General features: G+C 46.1%; 1 protein-coding gene across 1 annotated transcript; it reads right to left on the minus strand.

The window, feature by feature from the left end:
• Positions 1 to 5,514: 5,514 nt before the first annotated feature.
• LOC148223601 (uncharacterized) lies at positions 5,515 to 12,767 on the minus strand. The gene is made up of 4 exons (XM_088166105.1): positions 12,209 to 12,767; positions 9,326 to 9,461; positions 7,376 to 7,555; positions 5,515 to 7,076 (listed from the first exon to the last, which is right to left on the minus strand). The coding sequence occupies exons 1-4, from the start codon at positions 12,384 to 12,386 to the stop codon at positions 6,824 to 6,826; spliced, it is 747 nt and encodes a 248-aa protein (XP_088022231.1). The 5' UTR covers positions 12,387 to 12,767; the 3' UTR covers positions 5,515 to 6,823.
• Positions 12,768 to 18,769: the final 6,002 nt, after the last annotated feature.

The raw sequence follows: 18,769 nt of genomic DNA on the forward strand, positions 1-18,769 counted from the left end.
AATTCCCAAAGCTGCTGCCTCCTTCAGTTTTTCACTTGTCCCTTTGCAGATTAAGTGGTGCTGTGGCAACCCTGTGCCCGTGGTCTGCTGCCACTGGAAGCCAGGCTTTAGCTGCCTTGGAGACACACACTCCCTGCTGCCATGCAGCAGCTTGTGTGGTTGGCCTACCAAAAAGACCCTTAGCCTTCAGAACAAGATTTGCAACTACAATGACATTTTCTCCTTATGGTGCTGCTTTCCCAATGCAGACTTCTTGGTGACTAACATTGGCATTACAACAGTATCGTGTATCAGTGATCAGACTGATGTGTGTTGGGTGCAGCTTTTGCCACATTTAGCTTAGTTTTGTGTACAATCTGATGTGGATTCTGCATCCCCTCAGCTGGGAACCAACCTGGTGTTGCACTCTGTTCAACTGTGTGGAGCTCACTTGTTTTTTTTTTTTTCTCCTGAAGTTTTGGGTTTACTGGTGGGGGGAGAAAAGTGATGTTTTGTTTTTGTTTTATTTGGGGTTTGGGGGGTTTGTTTTTGGTGTAGTTTTGGTTGTGCTTTTTTTTTTTTTTTCCTTTAATTGATGGAGTTTTGCTATGACAAGAAATTCTGTACAGGAGCAGTTATTGGAAAGAGAACATCTCTGTGATTGTCTTAGTTCATGGTCTGTTGTTTCCTATATTGTATGGATACTTGCAGCTCTTTCATGCATTAAGCAAAGAACAGTGCTTGACTGAAAGGCTGGTGACCCAGGACTAGCAGCACATTTGGTAGATAATGTCTGCTGAAGATAAAGGATGGCCCAGACTCCTCTTCCAAAATGTTTATGATTGTGTGTGGAAGGAAGGGAATTCTTGGCCATGAATGTGTTGGTGTAAGAAGCTGTATGGCATTTTCAACAAATTTACAATTCAGGTGTAGTAATTTGAGGGTGAGCAGTGCTGCATTGATAGTAAGAGTTTCCTAAAAGCCCTATGGCCTTTTTTTTTTTCCTCCCATCTTTTTAATATTGAACAAGAGAATGATGTTTTTCTAGATTAAAGCAAGGAATAAAATGTTACCTTCTGGCTGAGGTGAAGAGCCATTGCATGAATTCTTTTTCCTTTAATAACTTTCATTGCCTCGTTGGAAATCAAGTGTCAGCAGGTATGTGGCATTGTAAATGCAGTGTCTTCAGAGAACTGTTTTAATCACACTTAAAATAGAAAAAAAATAGCTAAAAAGGAAAAAAAATATGCTAAAAAGTATTAACGAGTATTAACTTGCAACTGGCTTGTTACTGTGAACTTCAGTTTTCCTCCTGTTGTTCAAGCTTTTGGCAGTGCCCTCCCTGTGCCTGGAACAGGAGCCGGCTCTCAGCTGGTACCAGCTTTTAACCCAACCTGATGACTTGAGCAGCAGTTGCCGGGAATGAGGGAAGGTCTGATTATCTGCTGGGCTGTTCCCAGGCGCATTCACCCCCTGGCACCCCCCTGCCTTCTGCAGCTGCTGAAACGCTGTTGCAGCATTGCTGCTGGAGCAGGCATTTCAGCCGTGCTGCCCACAACTGACTGGGTCAAGCTGGACCTTCCTCATTCCCATTTGCGATTTCCTGAACTCGGCTTTCGTTTTTCTTCTCCTCTATCACAGACTCTGTGGTCCAATAAGTTGTTGGTTTTTTTTTTCCCTGAGATGCTCATTTAATCATAAACATTGAAGATGTTGGATTTTAGTGAAAACGGGGGATGGTTTTTGCTTTGTGGTTTTTTTGTTGTTGTTGTTTTTTGGTTTTGGGTTTTTTTGTTCTGTTTTAGTTTGGAATTTTTTATAGTTTGGTAGAGCTGGTCATTCTGCTATGGAGATTTCTGGCTTTTTTTCTTCTGGTGGGAGAGAAAGGGTCATGCATTAGTTTCCATCCTTATCTTTGCAAGGGAATTTAGAAAAATACACTCAGAAAGCTTGTGATGCCTGGGTACTTATTGTTCATCCCTCTCCTCAGAACGTGTGGAAGTTGCCTTAGTTGCAAAGGAGCTTGGCACGGGTGTTGGTCTTTAGCACACATAAATGCAGTGTAAGATAGGATTTGTATTGCCTGGGACTAATTCCTTCTGGGGAAATAAAAACTCACTGCTCAGAACTGAGGTGTGTCAAGAAACTAAGAGGTGGCAGGCAGAGTGCTTGAAGCGTTGGGGGCTGGGGCTGTCACCAGCCCTGCTTGAAGGGCTTGTAGGTATTTGTAACTTCTTGAGGGGGGTGACCTCTCCTCCAGTCCAGCTGTTGGTGATGTGAGTTTTCAGTGTGGCCAGAGCACGTACTGCAAAGTGGTGTTTGGCATGAATCTGTGCTTTGAGTGCTTGTTGCTTTCCATCTCCAGCAGTGTGTGGCTGCATGGCCAGCAGTGGATGTGCTTTCCACTTCACTGGTGTATGGTCATCTCTTTGAGCTGAATGAAGATGTAGGAACTTTAAGAGCTTGTGCTCCTTCCTCTTTGCTGAAATCTCAGCATCTTTTTTCCTTCTTTGGGATGTTCAACTGATAATTTCCTAAATTCCTGAAGATTCTTTGCTATTCCATATATTTGTAGATTTTTAGGAAACAGTTGTATGGTTTCTAGTACATTTTCTGTGTTTCTCACATAATAAGCTAAACCTTTCTAACACATTCTTGAAATTCTGTTTGGTCTTACTCTTAAAAAGAGAATATCTGACAAGGACATCTTGTTTTCCACCAGAACTTGAGACATAACAAGAAATAGGGCAAAGAAGCCCCTGAACCATCTCCAAGGGACTGACCTAAGGGTGGGTTACTGGGGCAACTGATCTCCTTTTGGATGTACCCACTACATATACAAAGTAATTAACCTTATAAAAATTGTAGAAATCCTTTATCACGGGTGTGTATACAACCATATCTGGGCACCCAAAAGCTTTCATTAAAGAATTGCTTTTTATCTTACCACTCTTAATATTGTTTGGAAAGTTTTTTGTCTTTGGATTCCAGGCAATAATAGGAAGGAGCTCTTGAGTTCTTGAGTAATAACTGAGATCTTAAACAAAGCTTTTAAAAAGTAAAAAGGTCAAATATTATCATAGCTTTGGGTTGCAGTGTCAGAAAAGACATAGCCTCAGAATGCAAGGGTACTGTAAATGAGTGAGATGTTCATCTTCCCTATTTTCTGGCCTTTGCCCTAGACAAATGTTATGTTTCTGTTCCAGATTGAAGGCTCGAGTTGGAAATGGCCATATGAAGTTGTTGCCATACAAGTTCAGGGAGCTAGAGTGACTTGTGGGACTCTGAATTGCTGCATTGTGAAGGTTTGAGGTGGGTTGGGTGACCTGGCAGCTGCAGATTTGTTACTGGCTTTGCTGATGAAAAGTACTGGTCTAGAGTGGTCTGATGCAGTGACTTAGGTATGGAAGTCATTTGATCAGAGGTGGTGTCACTACAGGGGAAAACAGTACAGAAAAGTCCTTTTAAATTTAAAATCTGTGGGAGAGTGATCTGCCTGACATCTGATGGTCAGGAGGTTCCACCTCCTGCAACACAGATGAGTCTTTCAGTGGGATACAGGCATCACATAGTTACTGTTGTCTTCTGTGAAATCTTGCTAGATTGCTAGTTCTTTTTCCCAGTCCTCAGACTTAAAAAATTGATAAATAATGTGTGTGTTTAAGATTGAGAGAATGAGAATTGCTCAGCTCTTTCTTCTTCCTATCAGCACTTAAAATATTACTCTAGAAAGCTTTTACTGCCAGAAAGTGGCCATTCTTTTCAAGCTCACAATGAGTATCTTTTTTGGTTTTAGCATTTGGATGTTAGAGGTCCCAGCATTAACCTCGGTCAGATCTCCAGAGAGTCCGAGACCTCTTTTGCCAGTGCTAAACAGTCACAGGAGGCTGGAACACTAACCTTCACTGGAGAATTTAAAGTTGTGACCAGAGCTTGTTTAGTTCTTTTGAGATAAGCATGCAGGCTGAAGTTTACAGTGTGAAGTCTGTAGCTAAAATCCTGTTTAAAAAAAGAACCAACTGAGGGTACTTTGCTCAGACACTCAGCAGAAAGTTTCTGCTTGTCAAGTTTGCCTGGGACAGAATGGGCAATGACTGGCCTTGCAGCTATCTCCATCTCTCTTCAGGTGGTTTCCTTTGGTTCCAAGGTGCACCTCTCTGCAGGATATTGAATGTATATAATTTAAATTAAAAAAAAAAAAAGGTGATATATGTGTTTCAGTGGATACTGACTCCAACAAGAACCTCTCAGTAACATGGCAAAAATGCATGGGATTATGGTCTAAGAGGTTTTCTTCTCCAGTTTACAAATTACTTAAAGCTACTATATAGTTGCCTTCTTCCTCCCTCCTCATTTGGTAAATAAATGCAAACTGTGCTTCCTGTTGCCTCACTGATGGTGCCTTCCTGAGTTGAAGCTGAGTGTGGCTCTTCACACTTTAACTCAGCTCTTTGCTGTGCTGGTCCAAGGAACTGAGGCAAAGACTAAAGGGTAGATAGTGAAACTTGTAATAGAGCTGACTTTCCTGCCCTTAACCCATATTTCTTCTCTTGGTTCTCCTGCTACTGGAGATGGCTTTTGAGGAAGACCTGGCTGTGTGCTCTTGCTTGCTGGAGAAAATGTTTTGGGACCAAATAGTTCTGTTAAGAAGCTGAGCTTTGCATGCATGCAGTAAAACAAAAACAAAACAAAAAAGCCTCAGGGAAATGTTACTCCAAGCAAACTTCTCAATTTTGTCAAGTAAATAATTTTTAAAATACCAATTGTATAAAATGATTGTTTCAAGTTGACAGTTTTCTCTGTACAAAAAACTACCCATGTCAGTTTTTTATTGAAAATGCTCACTTTTTGTCATGACACTTCAAAATCAGCAACTTTCTGGACATGTTTGGTAAAAGATGTTTATATCTGAAATGTGCATCGTTTCAGTTTGTAGTGAAAGCAGGTGTCAATCTCTAATATTATGTAGCAAAATATCACACTTTTGGCTTTAAAGCCTCACTCAGATCCAAAGAAGAACAAACTGAGTCCTAAATGCATTTTTTTTGAACAAAAATATCTTTGGAGAGAGATTGTAGTGACTTTTTTTGATTCATTAAAACATAACAAAGGAGAGGAACAGAGAAAGAAATGGATAGGAAAAATCTCATTCCCATCCTATTCAATTTTTCTTTTGAACAGCTTACCTTGAAGCAGGATTATTCCCCTCCCTGTGCATTAGACTTGGCTGGAAAAAGAGGGAGGAGGAGATAAGGTTAGGATGTGAGCTGAAGGGAAGCTCAGAGCAGGACTTATTTTCCCTGTCCTTTCTAAGGTGTCAGTTGCCTTAAGAGAATGAAAGATTTTTCTTCCTTCTTGTGCAGTTGCTGGTAAATGGCCACTGTCAACATCATCATTTTCCAGGGATCTGTAAAAGTTTTACCACCTGCTTCCAGACTTCCCATAGCTTGGTCATGTGAAAAAAAAAATTACATAAGAGGTGAAATTGGGATAGATTACTTTATTATTATTAGAAATAGAAAAAACAGTGTCCCTAGCCCTCATTCCAGGGAAAAGTGGCAGTGGTATCAACATCTACTATCAAACCTTGTCTTATCACAAGGAAGTGCTACCTTGCATCTTTTTAAGGCTTCTTTCCTTGAAATGTGATGCAAATGTTGACAGAAATGAAGTCGGCATACTAAAATTCCCAGCCTTTGCAGCAATATTGTTCGAGTGTCGCAGTTTGGATCCTCGAGCAAACAGGGCATGCTGGGGGTGCTCATTCTTATTCCCAGCCCCATGCATGAGCAGGTCTTGGGGCTGCCAGCCCCTCCTCTACCACCACAGCACCTCCCACGATACCAAGAGCATCTCTGTGCAGACCTGATGCCACATTACTCCACGAGCCCCATGTGCCCAGAGTGCCTCAGGCATCTGGGCTTAGTTCTGTCCTGGGGTGCAGACAGGGGCTGTGCTGTGCTGAAGTTGCCTGGCCAGGCTCTGCATATGCTGCCTGGAACATTCCCCTGGACTGCCACCCAGGAAATGTTGGACAGAAATATGGAATCACTGCTTTCTGAACACAATGGCACTTAAGTTAGCTGAGTCCTGCTATGGGTCCTGATACATGTGATTTGAATTTCTATGATGGAGAGAAGGGATGAAAAACCCCCAAGAGGTTTGTTGGGCTTTGGGTTGGAGCTTCTTTTCTTTCCTTTTTTCTCTTTTTTTTTTTTTCCTTTTGGAGGGGGATGTTGTTCTGTTTGTTTTCAGATGTGCTAGGCTCTTTGTATTAAAGATAAAGTCATGTTTTCCCCTTGGCTGGCTAGCTTTGCACTCTTGTTAATACATCTTCCAAGTCTAAGATTGTCCGTATAGAAGTGGGAGGATATGGTAAGTTCTGAATGCCAACAAAAAAACCTTTAAGTCTCCATCTATATTCAAGTGCAATTAATTGTAAATGCTTCCAAATATCTAATCTCATTCTTTGTTCCTGGTAACTGTCTGTTTTCACTTTCAGCCTTAAAAAGATCCCTAAACAGATAATCAGACTCATGTTCAAAACCTAGAAGTCTACACGTAGACTTTGGGTTAAGCTGAGGCTGCTCAGACTTGGCTTATTGCTTTATGCAAAAATGATCAATTAAGAAGTTTATAACCCAGAAACTTCTGTTTGAAATGTGGACTGCCGGACAGGGGAGTGAAATAAAAAGGTTATATAAAAAAATGTCTTTCAGCATGAAGTGTCGGATTTTCTCCACGTGTAAACCCAAGTGCTCTTCTGAAATTCTTTCCTGAGCTCAAGGAGTTGATAGTGTTAAAAGAAAAGAAAGGAATGAAAGTGGAATGGCAGTTTAAATTCTCAAACCAAAGGCTTTCCAAACTTGCTGAAGACCTTGTGTTCCTCCAGGCCTCTGTGGTAGAGGGGCAGCAGGTCGTTGTGGAGGTGGGGTGGCAGCAGGGCGATGTGGGGCAGGTGACTGTGACCAGGCAGGTGGCCAGGGCCAGGCTGGCTGCTGGCCAGGGCCGGGCTGGGTGGCAGCAGCGGCTGGGGCAGTGCCTGGGCCTGGGAGCACCATCTTTCCAAGGACAGCTTTGGCTGCTGGGCAGGGCTGCTGGGAAAGGCAAGAGGGACAGGGCACGGTAAGGGGGCTGCAGCCCACCCCGGTGATGCTGAGGCAGGGCAGAAGGGAGCCCTGGGCCTCTGGCTTCCCTCCCCCTTGGAAAAGAGCTGGTGCAAGGGTTTCACTGCAGGTAGGTACTGGGTGGGGAGCTAAGAAGGTGGAGCAGGGGATTGACTGCCCCAGCGATGTGAGCTTTTTACTGCTGCTCCTGGCAGTGTGGGAGCAGCTCTGGTCCCTGTGCCAGGACCTTGGGAGGGTGAAGCAGCAGCAGCGGGAGGTGTGAGCGGTACCTTTGGAAAGCCAGGTTACTGCAGCCTGCGAATGCCCCTGGGAACACGGAGCTGGAGACGGCTGAAAGGTGATAATCGCGCCGGTGGTAGTGTTTGAGTCTTCCAAAAGCATTCCTGCCCCTCTCGGGGGTGCAGGGGTCACGCTTCCGTCCTCTGACTTTCCTTCTATGCTGCTGCTGCCTGCAGAATGGTGAGAGAGATGCCCATATAGGTGCTTGCTTTGTGGTTTGGCTTTTATTTACTCACACCCCTGGAAAGACCTGGCCTGTTTGTATCCTAAGGCAATGCTGTCACCCAATGATTTTTACCCCCTCCTCTGTTCCCAGAGGAAAGGACTGATGCTGTTTCAGCCCTGCAGAAAAGGGTTGCACCACCTAGGGAAGAGCAGGCCCATGGGGAGAGGAATGGTTGGTGCCTGTTGAAAGACTGAGATGCCCTCTCTTGCTTGCAGGGTTGTTTGCTTTTTTCTCCTTGTCCTTGTGCCCTTCTGATGATGAGTTAGGCTCTTGGTGAAAGGTGCATTCCAAGGCTGCATGGTCTCTGTTACTGTAATCCTTTGCCCAGGATACAAAAGGGGCCCTGCTGGACTGTAGTGTAGGCCAGGAACACTGGGCAGTGCTGCTGCAGAGATGATGCTCTGCGACTGTGGTCCTGCTACTTCTGCTTGTCCAGTCCTGCTTCCCACCATGACTTTTCTCCTGGTTCTTTCCAGAGAAGAATGCTCCTCCTTTCCCTCCCCCACCCTGGGCTGTGTGCAGACAGTTGCACTGAACTTAGCCTCAGAAATGTGATATTCCTATCAACCATCCTCCATGTATTGTCTATTCCCTTCTTCCTCTGATAATGGGGAGCTTTTCGTAAATCACCAAGCGAACAGAATCATAGAATAATTTGGGTTGGACGTGACCTTCAAAGTGACCCCATTGCAATGAGCAGGGACACCTTCATCTAGATCAGGTTGCTCAGAGCTCCATCCAATCTGACCTTGAATATTTTCAGGGATAGGGTATCTGTAGCTTCTCTGGGCAATTTGCTTACCACCCTCATAATAAAACCCATCTTCCTTATATTCAACCTTAACCAAAGCTCTTTCAGTTTAAAGTAATTGCCCCTCATCCTATCGTAACAGACCCTGTTAAAAAGCTTGTACCCCTCTTTCTTGTAGGGTCCCATCAAGTACTGGAAGGCTGCTATGAGATCTCCCTGGAGCCTTCTCTGCAGCCTGAATGCCAGCTCTGACAGCCTTTCTCATAGAAGTGCTCCAGCCCTCGTGGCCTCCTCTGGGCCTTACTCAAACAGGTCCTTGTCCTTCCTGTGCTGGGGACCCCAGAGCTGGATCCAGCACTGCAGGTGGGGTCTCACCAGAGCAGAACTGCAGAATTCCCTCCCTGGCCCTGCTGCCCACGCTGCTCTGGATACAGCCCAGGATACAGTTGGCTTTCTGGGCTGTGAGTGCACACCGCTGGGTTTTGTCCAGCCCCTCATCCACCAGTATCCCCAAGTCCTCAGCAGAGCTGCTCTCCATCTGTGCATCCCCCAGCCTGTGTTGATACCCGGGCTTGTCCCAACCCAGGTGCTGCACCTTGCACTTGGTCTTGTTAAACCTCATGAGGTTTCCATGGTCTCACTTCTTGAGCTTGTCCGGGTCCCTCTGTATGGCATCCCATTCCTCAGGCATGTAACAGGAGCCCCCTCTGCAATCAGCAGCAGCATCCCCAGTGATGGAAACCCCTTCCACAGTCAAGCATGCCTTGGCTTTGGAGCAGTGGTTTAAGTTTTTTTTATACTTGATAGTTCTGGATGTGTGAGCAGGAGGGCTGTGGAAGGGCACAGGTGGGTCACAAGTGTCCCGCGTGTCTCAGCAGATGGCAGCAGCGACACTCCTGCTCCCGCAGCCGCTCCTCACTCCTGCCAAACCACCCTCCGCTCCCGCACCACCTCCGTACTCACCCTCCGCGGCTCTTCCTCGCCCTGTCCCGCCAGCAGCACACGGCGAAGGAGACGGACAGTGCCAGGATGACGGCTCCGCTCAGCAGCGCGGCGGCCACCGCCATGCGGGACCCGGGGCCCGAGGGCTGCGGGGCGGCTGCGGGCAAGGGCGGCGGCGGTGAGCGGGGCCGGCCAAAGGGACCCCCCCGTACTCCCGTCCCCTTGCAGCTAACCCCCCAAAGTATTGTTCCAGACAATATTTATTAATAGCCATTATAAAAGCTAATGGCGAGCGTGGGTGATGCCACGCCGGCTCAATGCACCAGAAAGTTAATGGAAAAAAACCCCATATTAACACGTCATATTTTCTTCAGATAATTCATATTAAATATTCACACGGGGCGGAAAATATAAAGCATTTGATGTGTCTTGCATAAAGCATAAGAGTAGTAGAATTTAAGCCCTAAAAAATAGAAAGGAAAAAGATTGAACAGGAAAAATCGAAAAAAGGTAAAATGTAATAAAGTTAAAAGGGAGAAAAGTTTAAAAGGAAAAAAATGTTAAAGGGTGAAAGAAAACAACTAAAAAGTGGAAAAAAGTTAAAAGGAAAAAAGTGTTATGGAGGACCACTTGCAACTGGCTCGTGCTCAGCATATGCTGGGTTACTGTGAAATTCAATTTTCTTCCTGTTGTGCAAGATTTTGGCAGTGCCCTCCCTGTGAACTCCCTGTGCCTGGAACAGGAGCCGGCTCTCAGCTGGTACCAGCTTTTAACCCAACCTGATGACTTGAGCAGCAGTTGCCGGGAATGAGGGAAGGTCTGATTATCCGCTGGGCTGTTCCCAGGCGCATTCACCCCCTGGCACCCCCCTGCCTTCTGCAGCTGCTGAAACGCTGTTGCAGCATTGCTGCTGGAGCAGGCATTTCAGCCGTGCTGCCCACAACTGACTGGGTCAAGCCGGACCTTCCTCGTCCCCATTCAGGGCTGCTGGGTCACCCCGTGTCCTGCTGGCCTGTTCAGAGTGAGGAAGTCCCCTGTGAGGGCCGGTGGCTGCAGCTGCTGCCCCGGAGCCCCTGGGCGTGGGGCAGGGGCTGGTCCTGCCCGAGCGCTCCTTACCCTGGCACTGGGGTGGCGGGTGGCTCCAGGATGAAGCGCTGTCCTGGCGGAGGCAGGCGAGCCTCTCGCTGCCCACCAGCTGGTATCCCTCCTGGCACCAGTACACCAGCACCGAGCCCAAGGAGACGCCTGAGCCTCTGTCCACGTAGTAGTAGCCGTAGCGTGGCGGGGGGAGAGCTGTGCATGGCACTGGGGGAGAAGGGGACATGTTGAGTGTAGGTGGTGACAAAGGCCCCCCTAGTGATGCTGTTGAAAGAGCTGCCAGGCCCCTCTGTCATTCCTGCAGGACCTGCAAGTCTCTGGGATTTTTTGTTGTTTTAGGGCTTTTTTGATTCTTTTTTTCTGTGTTGTTTTTTTGTTTGTTTGTTTGTTTTTGGGTTTTGTGCGTGTGTGTGTTTTTGCATAGTCCAAAGGAAATACATTAGAAAGTCTAGCAGCTTTATCTAGAAAACAAGTTTTTCAGTTGCAGACTCTCCAGTGTGGGCAGCTACTGAACAGCAGAAGTGAGACTGGAAAGGTGCAGGCTGGGGAGACTGCAAAGAGCAATTTTTAGGAGAGAAAGGAAGAGAATGTTTTTTAATAACACAGTACAAAGAAATAGTACTCTCTGCTACAGAGAGGCTTTTTTTTCATCCCAGCCTTTAATTTTTTAACTAGTTTGTAACTCACAGCTATTCAGTGCAATTTAGTTATCCTGCTTAGACCATCTCTTCTGCATTGCAGTAATAACTAGGGAGAGCCAAAAGTTAGGTAGGCTCCAAAAAGAATGGCAGTCTGACCATATGTTTGCCAATGCCCCCAAGATATTCTACCACAAGACTAAGAAAATATGGTAACAGGTATCATGGGTATCAATATCCTAAATTAAAGGAAAATACTCTGATCAACTCTAATTTAACCAAGCATAAAACCTGCAGGCAGAAATGTGCTCGATCTAGCCCAAGGGGAACTTTTGTTGGGAATTCCAAGTGGAATAGTAAAGCTAATGTGAGAGAGAGGTCTGGTTTCCCTCTGCTTTTACTGAGATGGTGTAGACTTCTAGTCCAGTAGGGCTGATGAGAAACCAATCAGGTTGAGTGTCTAACTTCAGCAGTGCTGTTAACAGGTAGTGCACATGTCTATATGAGGTGATTCAGGTGCCAGGGAAGCTGCTGAATGCCTGGGCTGGATCTCTTGTATGATTACATTGTCCAGCACTGGTTGTTACGACCTTTGCCAATAGTCACCATGATTTGGAGTGTGACATGGGCTCTCTGAGCTGCTGCCAGCCCCAGGTGGGTGGTCACCCCACACCAGCCCTGAGCCCGTGTCTCACTCACTGGGGAATGGCATGTGCTTTGCCCTGCAAAGTGGATTAAAGAAAAATAATCACCCTCAGCAGTTCGAGATTATTTATGTGTTGATTTTTAAATTTTTTTTGATCTCCATTTCTTCCCAAGGGTCCTAGCTCAGCCTCTAGGGATAGGGATGTGTTCAGTGCACCCATACCCTGAGTAGACAGCTGGTCCATCATGATATGCATAGATATTAACATGGAGGAGGACTTCGCTCTCAAAGGAAAATATCAACTGACAAATTTCCTCCCTGTGCCTCCTGATGCGACACATCTCTCCCCTGTCACAGAAGCTGCTGTGGCCACCACACAAAGCCCTGGGAGTGCCGCTGTGTCCGAAAAGAGAAGCACCATCGTGCCTTCATCAGCACATCCCTGCGCCCTTCCCCTGAGTGCCTGCAGCGAGGGGCCCCGGGCAGAGGCACAGGCAGGAGATCCATCGCTCATTTAAGTACCTGACATGTTGCTCCGCACATCGGTCCCGTTGGCGGCGTCTGTGGGCAGCTCCTTTCTGACATGTCCTGCACCGAGTGAGGCGGTCCTGGGCCCAGCAGCATCACTCCAGGCAAAGCTCAGGCAGCTCCAGGGCAACAGGCAAAGGACGATGCATTTCCCGAACCTTTGTCCCGTCATGGTTCGGGGAAACACGGCACCATTGGGTGCCTGGCCGCCCCGAGTGCCTGAGGTTTCCCTTCGCGTCTGAGCAGGAATCAGCTGGGCTCTTAGTGCATTAAGCCCTGAGCAGCAAAGCTAGCAGCCGCTATCCCCCGGGACTTGCCTCTCCTCCGCGTCGGCACAAGCCCTGTGTCCCTTGTCCTAACACTGCCAGCCCTGCTCTGGCCACTCGCCTCCAGAGCCCCGCGGAGAAAGAAAACGGATGGGAAAGGGAGTGAGAAACAGCAAACCCTTAGGACCCATCCTTTACAGCCCCCAGTGCAGAGACTGGCTGTTAACATCTCCCCAGGTGCTGGAGCTGCACATCAGGACTCCTCCTCTACCTGCCAAAATCCATGCTCAGCTCACTGCTGACACTCTTAAGCTGCAGACCCTCCTGTACCCTATCTTCCTGCCAGAGCCCAGGGCTGATTTTCTGTCAGTGGCAGTGGAGTGGGATGTGAGCCATGGGACTCAACAAGGTTTCATAGCAGCAATTCTGCTGGCTTTGCCACTATGGGAACTGCAGAGAAATCTGTTTTTCCTTTTCTCTGCTTGGCATCTCTCTGCCTGTCATCTCAAGCTCTGATGTTTTATAGGTGGAGGGGCTGTAGCAGCACTTGCCTCCTGGAATGTATATTGCTCTTACCTACCCCTACCTGCCCGGTCACTTGTGTACACCCATGAAGAAAAAAGATGCTCCACGTTGCCTGAGCACTTGAGAGCCAGATGTTTTGGAGCAGGCAATGCCTTTGTGCCAAGGCTCTCCCCAGCAGCCACTACACCAGCTGTGTGACCAGCAGGAGACTTTGGGGTGGCTTTTGGAGAATCCCCTGCTGTGGCTCTCTTCTCCCCTCCTTGCATCCCCTGGAGCTCGTCTGGCCCCGTGGGTCTCCTTTGCCTCTCCTGTGCTGTATCCTTGTCTGTCCTGGGACTTACTGCAGGTACGAGGGTTAGAGGCTGTTATTCACTAATAGCATTGGCACAAATAGAGCTTTGCATTGTGAGGGGTCAGTTTTTGTTCATTTCTCTTTTTGTATCTGTGGCCTTTAGCTGTAGCCAGTGTGCTTGGCTGCCTATGGCTGCCCCAGTCTGTTCTGAGCAGGGGAATGTTGCCTTGGATGTGTGAGCAGCTTCTGTTCCTAAAACCCAGAAGTGGTCTTGCCATCTTAGTGTGATTTACTGTAGTGCATAAAGGAGAAATAAAAACGTGAGAGAGGAGCAAGCTCTTGTCATATCCCATCCCAACAGAGAGATGCAGATGAGGGTGTCTGTGGGGTGGAAGGGAACTGTGGGGCTAGGCAGTGGCTGGATCTTGCTTGCCTTCCTCCTCAGCCCTGGGACCTGCTCTTGCTCCCACTTGCGTAGTTCAGCAGTACTCTGGCCCTCCTTGCACTTGCAGAGAGGTTTCTTGTCACCTCCATGGGCCTTTGGATGTGTTTGTCCTGCTCTGTTTGTCCATCCATCTCTCAGTTCCTTTTTTCTGTTTTGTTTTCACTGGGCTGGTACTTCTGGGCTTCTCTCCAAGAGATTTACTTCATTTCTCAGAAAAAACTCTTTCAACTCCCTATGACTCATAAAGATCTTGCTCAGAAACTATAATTTCTTCACTTTTCTGGTTAATCATTCTTAAACGGTGACCTTTCCTTGGCCCCTCTTGGAGAGCAGACCAAGGAGGTGTGTTCCTCCCTGTCTCAGTGCATATTGCTGGTTTCTTGGGAGTTTTCAGTTTTTTCTTTTTTCTTTTTATTTCTTTTTATTTTTTTTTATTTTTTTTTTCTATCTGACTTCAGGAATTTTGCTGTTCGCTCGTGCAATAAAGGTAGAAGTTTTGAGGCAGGCTGGACTGTGTGACAGTGTAACACTGCCGGCAGAGGAGCGTGCCTTGGGGCATGCCCTGGGTGCAAACCCCATTATCTCCTGGCAGCCAGGAGCTGGAGTGCAGGCAGCCCCCTGGGCTCGGGAAATACATCTGTCTGGACAGGAGCGACCCTGAAGTGAGCCTGGAATCTGTGTGCCTTCTCCTGCTGGGGCTTACGAGCTGGTCCCTCTGCCGATGGCTGGAGGACAGTGGGAAGAGCCTAAGGCAGCGCCCCTCCTGCTGCTGGATGTGTCCCGATGCGGAGCAGCTGCGCACCGAGCACATGCCTAAAGCGTGGCCTCCTGCACAGCGGCGGCAGCACTAAGTCTTGTCACGCATGCCAGGGAATGAACAGGCTCAGGAAAACCCCCGTGGCACAATAACCACGCTTGTGTTCAAAATGCTGAGTAGATAACGTGGATTAACCCTTTGCTAATGCTCTTAAGAGCTAGCCTGCAGCTGAGGGAGATAAGGGGGCTTATTATTACAAAATCTATATCCTGCTGGAGTGGGATTTCAATTCTGTTCCCAGCTCCTGCTTTCCAGAGACAGACACCTGCATCAAGTGAGAGAGCTGGGCACCAGAGCAGGGCACCAGGCTGTTCCTGCAGGGAGTGACCCTGGGCTCAGGAGAGGAGCATGTCCATGCCCCGGGTCAGCAAATCCTTTCCTTGCGAAGAAGGCTAAGAGGAAGCAGGAGCTAGGGGGGAAGCTGTCATGGCCACGAGGCTGCAGCTCTCCTAGCTCCACTGTCTTGGCTGGAGTATTCCACCATTGCAGTAAATTCCTTATGGGTGATCTCCTTCAAGGGCTGCTTCTCCATCACAGCAGCCTGCAAGGCAATGCTTAGCTGATGGTTTTCAAAGCTCATTCAATTGTGTTATGATCTCCCTGCTGGCTGGATGGGGATGCACTGAGGGGTAAAGCTTATCCTGAGCCACAGTGGCATTTCCCCCTACCTTCTCTTGTGCCCCTTTGAACCTTTTAAATCTTCCCTCTGCTGAAGTGCCCCTCTTCCACACTCCCACTACTGAATTCTGAGCTGCAGAGAAGCTGTGGATGCCGAGAAAAATTGTGAATGCTCCATCCCAGGAAGTATTAAAGGCCAGATTGCATGGGGTTTGAAGCAGCCTGGTCTACTTAAAGGTGTCCCTGTCCATGGCAGCGGGCTTGGAACTAGGTGATCCTTAAGGTCCCTTCCAACTCAAACTACTCTATGATTCAGTGAACACACAGGTACTAATTTCAAGTCAGTTATCAGGGGTAATCCTCTTTGCTTGCAGGTTTTGCAGACAGAAGGACGTAGAGATGTTTTGTAACTAAATTGGTAATCACAAGTCACTTGCTTAGTTCTCTTGCTAGTCCATCCTTCATACAAACCAACCAGGGTTAGAGCTGTGGAAGAACAAACTCTTCTCCAGAAAGTGGATTGCAGTATTTGGTGTTTTGTTGGGGTGTTTTGTACAAAGTCTCCGTGACATGCCTCTTCTATACTGCACCACTTTTATTTCATAGTTCCCTTTAAATGCATCTTTATTCAACCCCAATAGCTGGGATTCAGTGTCACAGGTTTGTGAGAGCACTGTGGATGAACCTGCCCTCTGTGCACAACTCAGCAATTCTGCACCTCCCTGGGTTACAAGTGCACAGCCCTACGTGGAGGGATGGCTCCATTCAGCTTTAGGCATCTTCATCTGTGCCAGTCAGTCACTCTCGGTCAGTTCATAATTTGGGAAAGAATGTGGTGCTAATAACACCAAGGCTGTGGATTCAATCCCCACCATTTACTTAAGACTTGGACTCAGTGATGCTCGTGGGTCCCTTCTAATTCAGAGTATTCTGTGAATCTGTGAATCTGTCCTACCTGGGATTCCAATTTTAAGGTGCACTGGAAGTTTTGGAGGTACCCACTGAAGGCAAAGGGAGCTCCTGTATCAGTGCTTGCATTGCAGAGGCAAAAAATCAGAGTTATGCCCCCCTGAGGAGTATAAACTGAGCCAGCCTTTGCTGTCATGAGCAACTGGCCAGGTCACTTGACTGATTGCAAGTGATATGCCAGACACCCAAGTCTAAAGCCAATCTGTATTATATTTTTTTTTGTTTTCTTTCCTAAAACATTATGAATAATTTGAAATGGTGTGTACCTGCCACTTTTATACTTAAAAGTAGTTTGTATAATGAGTAGACTGTCATCAATAATCAGTAGTTCATAACATTGCTGTTCAAACATGCATTTTTGCTTAATGGATAATTTCTTGTTCTGAAAAAACTCATAGTTCAGTAATTCATTGATAATTCTGTTATATATACTTAAATATGCATATAAATGTGCATATATACATTATGTATACAAATATCTGCATGTACACAGAGACTTCCTACTTTTCTTGCTTATTTCCAAAGGCAGGATATTCCAGACTGGGGCATTTCACATGGACCCCATGAATTTCTACTTTGACTATACATTGTGTTATTTCATAACCTGCATCTAGATTCCAGATTATTAACCTTCTGTTGGCCAGGGGTTGGTATTGTTAAACTCTTCATTCCTAACAGGCTTGCTCTAATGTTCAGGCTTTCGACTATGTAGGACTTACTTCTTGTGTTTTTTATTAAAATCTACAATTTCTTGGTGCTCTAAAAGTGAATTGTTTTGCACTGCAGGATTTCTCAGGTGGACACACTGGTTTTCTGCCCAGCTTTTTTTGAGGAAAAGGATTGTTGTTATTATTATTATTTTGTTCTTCTCGTCCTGTTCACTTAATACTATTTGGGTGGGCAGTGTCACATGGTAGTCTAGGTGACACAGGTGTTGATATGCACCCATGCCTTTTAGATGTAACACAAGTTTATACAAATTGTTTAAGAAGCTCTGGTTACTGGATGCCTGGGTCTCATCTGAAAAAAAGGTAATGGCAGGACTCAGGAGTCATTGCATAGATGCTGGGCTGAAATTAGGAGGTAGGAGACTTTTTTATTTAAAAAAAAAAAAATTACTGGGGAGATACACTAGCCCCAGAGGAATATTGTGTCATTCTAGTCTAGAACTAGATGATCTTTATGGTCCCTTCCAACCCAGCCCATTCTGAGTCTATGATTCTATTATCTTCCAGGTCTCTTCTAATGCAAACCATCCTATGATTCAATGATTTTGATGTCTTAGAATTTATCTGTCCAGCAGATCGTAATTTCACAAATAGTGTTCAGGGTGATGTTGTCCTATCCTGTAATGCAGTTCTGGTCTCAAGAGAAGATCTAAGAATACTAAAGCTCTACAAATGGAACAGGAACTTGAGTTTATTTCAGTTCCACTGCATCCTTCATGGAAACCAGGAGATATTTCCAATGGCTGGTCACTAAGCATAGGTGATAATATGCCCCTCTCCGAAGTTCTTTGCAACTGGACTGGGAAGCTCAGTGCCTTGGGAAGCCATTCAATTAAATAGAATTTAATCTAAGTAGAGGTTGGGGTGAGAGTGGCTGAAATGGTTTAACAGAGCATTAACACCATCTGCTACTTGTTAAGAAAAGGGTGACTATGCTTTGGGACATCTGATGAGCTGGGATCCTTAGCTGTATGGGCATAATCACATGACCTGAACTCATCTCTTTGCAGTCTTATGTTTTCTGTTCCTCTTTGGTGCCATGTTCTGATAACTTCTGTGAAAGGAGAAGTTGTTGCATTAGTGTTTCAGGAGTCACACCCATACCCACACACCCCCCAAGATTATAACTGCAGAGACCAAAATCCCTTCACAGTAAGCAGCTCCGTGAGCCAGTGGGTGTCCCTTTCCTCACTCACACACACATGCTCTCAGGTGCACTTCCTCCTCATTCAGGCTCAACCATAGGTTTCCTACAACAGAGTCCCAGGCATCAGAATTTATAAAAATAAAGAATTTAATAGAGCAGCACAGCAGCTTGAGCTGGAAGCCTTCGGAGAGGGACCACGAACAAAGAAATCCTCAGGCATTTACATGCTTAAGATTACACACTTGCCCTTCATGTGCTCTTAATGCAGTTTTTTAGTCAAAGGGTGATTTTTGGTTTGGGTCTTCTAATATCTTATTGGACTCTTTCTCTGTCTTCATACAGGCAGGCTATTGCCTTATTTTATTGAGTTCTTAGTTGTAGCATCCCAATCTTCTGTTTTGTACTTCTTGTGCACCTGTTCACTGGCAGAACATGGGGAACTAAAAAAGTGTTAGGCTCAGGATAAATATTACAACTAAATTATCAGTGTATTATCAATATTCTTCTCATACTAAAGACAAAATACAGCACTGTACTGGTTTCTAGGAAAATTAACTGTATTTCAACCAAAAGCATATCTTTGTGAAATCCACAGCTTGTGGACCGAGGCTTCAGGAAATCCAGCTACTCCTGCTAAGCAAGTAAAGCTAAACAAACAGTATTCTAAATCACCCAATGTTACAGCTATGACTCACTCTACTTAAAATTTATTTAAGCTAAACAACTAATATATCTCAACACTTGGTCA

The sequence above is a fragment of the Sturnus vulgaris genome, chromosome 5, assembly GCF_052056855.1.
Source record: "Sturnus vulgaris isolate bStuVul1 chromosome 5, bStuVul1.hap1, whole genome shotgun sequence".
Taxonomy (NCBI): domain Eukaryota; kingdom Metazoa; phylum Chordata; class Aves; order Passeriformes; family Sturnidae; genus Sturnus; species Sturnus vulgaris.

Excerpts from the sequence above, each read along its gene's own strand:
- LOC148223601 (XM_088166105.1), bottom strand. The coding sequence starts at position 12,386 with ATGACGGGACAAAGGTTCGGGAAATGCATCGTCCTTTGCCTGTTGCCC. Across the intron at positions 7,556-9,325 it reads GCGAGGAAGAGCCGCGGAGG|GCAGCAGCAGCATAGAAGGA; the intron begins GTGAGTACGGAG and ends ACCATTCTGCAG. Across the intron at positions 7,077-7,375 it reads AGTAACCTGGCTTTCCAAAG|CAGCCCTGCCCAGCAGCCAA; the intron begins GTACCGCTCACA and ends TGCCTTTCCCAG.